We start from the raw sequence: 5885 nt of genomic DNA on the forward strand, positions 1-5885 counted from the left end.
CAGCGCCGGGGCGCGCGGCCCATGGGGGGCGGGCGGGCGGGCGGCTGCGCGGCGTTCCCGGCGGGCTCCGGTGCCCGGTGGCCGCGGAGCAGGCGGAGAATTTATGAATGGAGAGCGCGGCGCGCGGGGGAGGCAGGGCGCAAGAGGAGGGACCGCGCACGTGACCGCGTTGGCGGCGAGCCCGCTCCGACCCGCTGGGTGCCACCCGGTCCCGGGCAGACCGCCCCCGCCGCGCTCGCTGCCGCGTCTGGCTCGCAGCGCGCCGGCCACCGCCTCCCCTTCCCTTCCGGCGGGAGTGGGGGGCGGAGCCTGCGCTCCCGGACGCCCCCTCCCCACTCCGAGCCGCCCTCTCCCGCGGCCGCTGAGTCTCCACCCCCTCCCCTGCGGCACTGCTCCGGACCCTCGCCAGGGTCCGGGGGACCGGGGGCCGGGAACGTAGGGGAGGAGACGGGTGCGTCGGCTTCCCCTCCTTCGCCTCCCCCAACTTGGGGGCCCCCAGGATGCAGTCTAGGCGGTGTTGGACACATGCCCCCCACTTTCTCCCCCAATGTGCTGCAGACATTGTCAGGTTCACCGGGCGCTCTGCCTGTGGGGACGAGCAACGGGCCAAGGTAGTCACTATAATCTGTGCTGAGTGCCACCAGGGCCTTCGCAGCCCCGGGGTGACATCAGAACTACTCTGGCAGAAACTCCATGTCTGGTGAATCCCAGAGCTGCTCCCCCTTCTCCTCAGAGAATAGTGCTTCATCCTTCTAGATGCTTAGGACACCAGCCTGCACTGGCCTGGCCTGGGTCCTAGCCCAGCCCACCTGGCCCTACGCTCAGCACCCCACAATGGCACCTCTTTCTCCAGTGAAAACTGACACTGCCAGTCGAACCTCAGGGCCTTTGCACTTGCAGGTGCTGGGCCTGTCCGGCTCTTTCTCCACTCAGCTTCAAGATTCACTCCTCGGCCTCCTTCAACTCTCTCCCAAATGGCCGAGTCCCGTTATATCTCTTCATGGCTACCTTTGGTAACACAGCAACTCACACCCCACGTTTCAGCCCCCTGCTTCTTTCCACGGTCCTCGTGTTGTCTGTTATTTGCTCCAGTGTATTGTGTCGCTCCTCACCCCTTCCCCCACTACAGGGGTGAGTTCCAAGTCAAGCGCTGGGTCCCCAGGGGCTTGCACACTGGAGACAAGAATGTGCTTGTTAAGTGGGTAAATACCCAGCAAAGCTGGCTTAAGCGAGTGGGAGCTGAATGTGCAAAGGACCTGAGGTAAGAAACCGTGTTTGTAGCTCAACATGTGTTGGAAGGAACAAGGAAAGCCATCTTGTGGTTCCCAGCAGGAGAATGACCTGGTACCTCTGGCTGTGTGTGAAGGCACCTGCAGCGAGGAGAGGACAGGGGAGGAGGCTGGGGCCATCCAAACCAGTGATGGTGGCCATAGTGGCCCAACTGAGTGGACAGGTCCTGCCGATGGGTCCACTGGAGATTTCCAGAATAACGCTGGGTTTGGGACTCGAGTAACAGGTGGTGCCTTTACCCATTGGCCACCCTGGAGTAGAAACTGGACAGAAATTGTCCAATGGATGGGTTCCAGGAGCCGAATGATTAGGCAGATTGGGCTTGCCTCCATGGGGGGGGCCAGAGCTCTGGGAAAAGTTGGGCTGAACACAGGATGCACCCCTAGAAACGCGAGTAGGGCTTCTGTCTGCACACACACACACACACACACACACACAGCGCCAGGATGTCCCTCACGGCGCTGGCCCAGAGGGGCGGGGGGCTTGGGCACTAGGCCTGGGTCCTCCCTCGTTTGCAGACCACAGGCGGCCGAGGCGCTGGAAGGCAGGGAGCTAGGGCGCGGACAGCCCCTGGGGTTGGAGAGCCAATGGAGCAACACCTTAACGCAACGACCCCGTCCAGGTGCGACAGCACCTCTGCAGCCTGCATACCTCGCTCGGGAGCCAAGTCCCTTCCCGGCGTGGGCCCCAGGCCCGTGCATCCCGCACTCCGCGTTTTCCCTCAGACCAAGATGTGGGCCTGGGGGCCTGGCCTGGGGCGCCACCTGCGTGTGCGCGGGGGCGGAGTGGTGACGTCAACGCCGTGAGCGAGGCTGCGCGAGCCGCGGTGACATCAGTAGAGCCCCGGGCCGCCCGCGCACGCGTCCGTGCGTCACCGGCGCGCGGGGGCGGTGGCCGGGCGGGGCTGGGGCGAGCGCATCTCCGGTCGCGGGGCGTCCTCTGCTGGCGTCCTTGGGGATTGTCTTCGAGCCGCGCCGGCTGGCCGTCCCCGCAACGTCTGCGTCTCTGACAGTCCGCTGGCTGCCCGCTCCCGCGTCCCCCCCGCTTCTGCTTTTCTTTTTCCTTTTTTTTTTTTTTTTGAAGTTTATTTTTAAGTCATCTCTGTACCCAACATGGGGTTTGAACTCACAACCCTGAGATCAAGAGTTGCATGCTCTTCAGACTGGGCCAGCCAGGCGCCCCTGTTTTTCTTTTTTAGGTATTTGTTAACTTCTAACACGCTGTATGATTTGCGTATTCGTTACACTGAGTGTTAAACGTCCCCACCACCCCAAACCAGAGCCGGAATCTTGGTATTTCCCTTGATGGCTCTCTAGCGCCTGGCATCCGACGAGCGTCCCCCCAAATTTTGAATGCAAGTGACTCCTGTTCCGCGCAGGCTTCCGGTCCTGGCCCGGGGCGCCCCCCCCCCTCACCACCGGCAGGCTCCTGGGACTGGAAGGCAACTACAACCCCCAGCATGCTATGCGCGGAGCTCGGCGCGTCGTTGTTAAAGTCGCCTGCGGCTTGCTGGGGGTCGTAGTTCGCGCGTGCGCCTTCGCCCGGACTCCTCTTCCCAGACGTCTCTGCGCGTCGTCCTCGTCGTCCTCCTGGTTGCCCGCTTTCGGCCGGAGTCCGTTCGCAGCCGTCGCCATGCTGCCCGTCGCGGTCCTGCGCCGTCCCGGCCTGCGCTGCCTCGTCCGTCAGGCCCGCGCCTACGCGGAGGCTGCGGCTGCGCCGGCCCCGGCTGCGGGCCCGGGCCAGATGTCCTTCACCTTCGCCTCACCCACGCAGGTTCGGACTCCGGTCGGGCTCGGGACCCCTCCTTGATCACCACCTCCAGTCGGGACCCGCTGTGGTCCGCAATCGGAGACCTCCAACCTTTGGGTTGTCGACCCTCATTTATTCCGCTCCCTGTGCCCCCTCCCCCGTGTGGTCCGAAATCCATCCCCAGGCCACCGCCTCCTGCTCCGGATCCATGTCCTCCTTCCGCACCCCGGATCCGCGTCGGCGCCCCAATGTGGTCAGGACTCCGGGATCCCCAGCCTCCGAGTCTCGGAGATCCCTAACTCCCCCTCCAGGACCCCGGACCGATGCCCCCTCCACCTGTGCCCCTCCGAGAGCCACCCCCCAACCCCTGTGTCGTTGACCCGCGCCCTACGCCTTTCCAAGTGGCGTGGAATCCGAGCCCCATAAAGCTTTCCGAGTTCCCGAGCCTTCCGCCTGGAATCCAGCGCCCCAGGGCTGGGCCTCACCGTTCGCCCCGTCCCGCAGAACCCCGAGCCTCAGACACTTGTTGTCTTGTGTCTTCCTGGGTCGGCGCGCTTCTCTGCTCTTGGCAGCGTTTCTGTGGGGACGGGCTCCGTCTGGATTTTATCTTCTGTGCACTAAGACGCTGCTAGAGAACCAAGACAAGTATGCGCGTCCTCGTGGCTGCCTCCGTGTGTGCTCTGTCGCCGTGGGGTCTTGCCTTGGGCCGTTTCACTGCAGGGCAGACTGAGATCCGGGCGGGGAGGACTGGCCTGCAGGGATTCCCCGCGTGTTCTTCCAGGTATTTTTCAATGGTGCCAACGTCCGGCAAGTGGACGTTCCCACGCAGACGGGAGCCTTTGGCATCCTGGCGGCCCACGTACCCACCTTGCAGGTGCTGCGGCCGGGGCTGGTTGTTGTCCACGCCGAGGATGGCACCACCTCCAAATACTTTGGTGAGTGCACCGGGAAGGGGCTGGGCGGGGCCACGTGCTTCAGCAAGCCCAAGTGTCTCGCTTCTCCGTGTGGATAGAAGCAGAGCCCACGAGAGAGACAAACCCGTGCCTCCAGTAGCTTGTGGTGGGTCGGGGTCTCGGTGGGGGCCGGGCGTCTGAGAGGGAAGTCCAGTCCTGTCGCAGAGGAGCCGATGGAGAGGGCGGGGGCGGGGGGGGCGGTGGTAACTGGATCCTAAGGAGAGCGTGCAGCGGCACAACTCTGAGGTACAGCCAAGATGCAGACCCGGCGCCCCGCTCACCCCTGACCCTGGCTCAGCTGATGGGCTGGTGCTGGTGGGTGAAGGAAGGAGGCCCTGTTCCCCGTGTGCAGGTGCCAGTGGGCGACCACGGGCCCTGTGGGCATCGGCCTGTCTCCCATGCTAGACCGCTCTGGAGCCGCTTCTGTGGCTCTGGCTGACGGGGTCCCCTGCACCCGAACACGGAACTCTCACGGCTGTCTTCTCCCGTAGTGAGTAGCGGCTCCGTCACAGTGAATGCTGATTCCTCAGTGCAGTTGTTGGCTGAAGAGGCCGTGACCTTGGACATGCTGGACGTGGGGGTGAGTGTTCCAGGGGAAGCCGATAGACCCAGGAGGCCACATCTGAGCCAGGGCACCAGGCGGGGTCGCTGCTTGGCTCTCACCTGCTACCCACTTCCTGCAGGCCGCCAAGGTGAACTTGGAGAAGGCGCAGTCGGAGCTGTCAGGGGCAGCAGACGAGGCCTCCAGGGCCGAGATCCAAATCCGCATCGAGGCCAACGAGGCCCTGGTGAAAGCTCTCGAGTAGGCGGTCCGTGGCCCTTGCCAGCGGGGAAACCGAGGCCCAGGACCGGACCGGGGATGTCCCGGGCAGGCTGAACCAGCTCGCGTGGGTCGTCTGATTGGGGGTGGGGAAGTGGGGAGAGAGGGGCCGCGAGCCACCTGGGGGATTCTTGGGTGGAGGGAGCGGTCTTGCCAAGAGGCCGCCAGGGGGCAGCACACTGTCAGGCCTCCTAGCGAAGGGGGGCTCGGCTGAGACCCTGCTCTGCTTCTCACCCTTCCAGCCGCTCCCCCCGCCCCAACCCGACGTGCCACCCGCTCTCTCCCTAACCTTGTAGACTCTGCCGTGGAGCCCTCAGCTCCTCGTCCTGCCCCTGGGACAGCCCGCTCCCAGCGTGAGCCCCCCATTAAAAACCAGGGACCTGACTCGTGTATGCTGGTTTTGTCTCCTGCCTGGGCCTGTGGCTTCAGGACCTTGCCCGGCCTTTCCCGCAGTGCTCCTGTCCCCCCAGTGTGACGAGACGTTCAGTACCAGCCTCAGCCTCCGGGGTGTCGAAGCTGTGGCCCAAGAGATCCTTGAGGGTCTGGAGTAAACCGAGGAGCGGGGAGCTTACTCAGTGAAACCAGGGTGGGTGGTGGGCAGGGCGTTTGCCATCATCCCAGGAGGGTGGGTGTGGGCAAAGTTGCCGGCAGGGCCTGGGGACACAGCAGGCGGGGGCGTGGCTGCTGTTCCTGGGCTGGGCCTGGGCTGCTGGACAGCCCCCTGGGGCTCTGCCAGGTTTCAGGCTGCCCTGTGGGCTCCCCGGCCCGCCCCAGCCACGCTGGGAAGAGGCGTGCCCTGCCTGCTCCCACAGAGGCCCAGCCCTCTGCTCACCCGGCCTGTGGGTGGCCTGGGCTGGCCTTGCGCCCTCCTCCTCGGTGGCGTTGGCACCTCTGTGGCATCCGGGCCCCTGGGCTGGCCCCAGATGGGGTGGGGCAGCCGGGCGGGGGCAGCCCTGGCACCGGGCAGCTGCTCCATTCCTTCCCTTTTGCAACCGTGGGGGTGGCCCAGACGCTGGCTCCAGGTGGCCTGCGGGAGACTTTGGGGCAGGGGTCTCATTTTTCTCCTTCCTCAG

At 64.9% G+C, this 5885-nt stretch overlaps 1 protein-coding gene across 1 annotated transcript; it reads left to right on the forward strand.

Moving 5' to 3' along the window:
- The first annotated feature begins 2841 nt into the window (after nt 1–2841).
- ATP5F1D (ATP synthase F1 subunit delta) lies at nt 2842–5196 on the forward strand. Its single transcript, XM_040466734.1, has 4 exons — nt 2842–3063; nt 3821–3974; nt 4484–4572; nt 4676–5196. The coding sequence occupies exons 1-4, from the start codon at nt 2923–2925 to the stop codon at nt 4796–4798; spliced, it is 507 nt and encodes a 168-aa protein (XP_040322668.1). The 5' UTR covers nt 2842–2922; the 3' UTR covers nt 4799–5196.
- The last annotated feature ends 689 nt before the right edge of the window (nt 5197–5885 follow it).

The sequence above is a fragment of the Herpailurus yagouaroundi genome, unplaced genomic scaffold (assembly GCF_014898765.1).
Source record: "Herpailurus yagouaroundi ecotype Mexico unplaced genomic scaffold, PumYag 65465, whole genome shotgun sequence".
Lineage (NCBI taxonomy): Eukaryota > Metazoa > Chordata > Mammalia > Carnivora > Felidae > Herpailurus > Herpailurus yagouaroundi.

Bases quoted from the DNA above. Each gene is read 5' to 3' on its own strand.
- ATP5F1D (XM_040466734.1), top strand. From the start codon at position 2,923: ATGCTGCCCGTCGCGGTCCTGCGCCGTCCCGGCCTGCGCTGCCTCGTC. The intron at 3,975-4,483 runs GTGAGTGCACCG...CTTCTCCCGTAG, and splicing joins CACCACCTCCAAATACTTTG to TGAGTAGCGGCTCCGTCACA. The intron at 4,573-4,675 runs GTGAGTGTTCCA...CACTTCCTGCAG, and splicing joins TGGACATGCTGGACGTGGGG to GCCGCCAAGGTGAACTTGGA.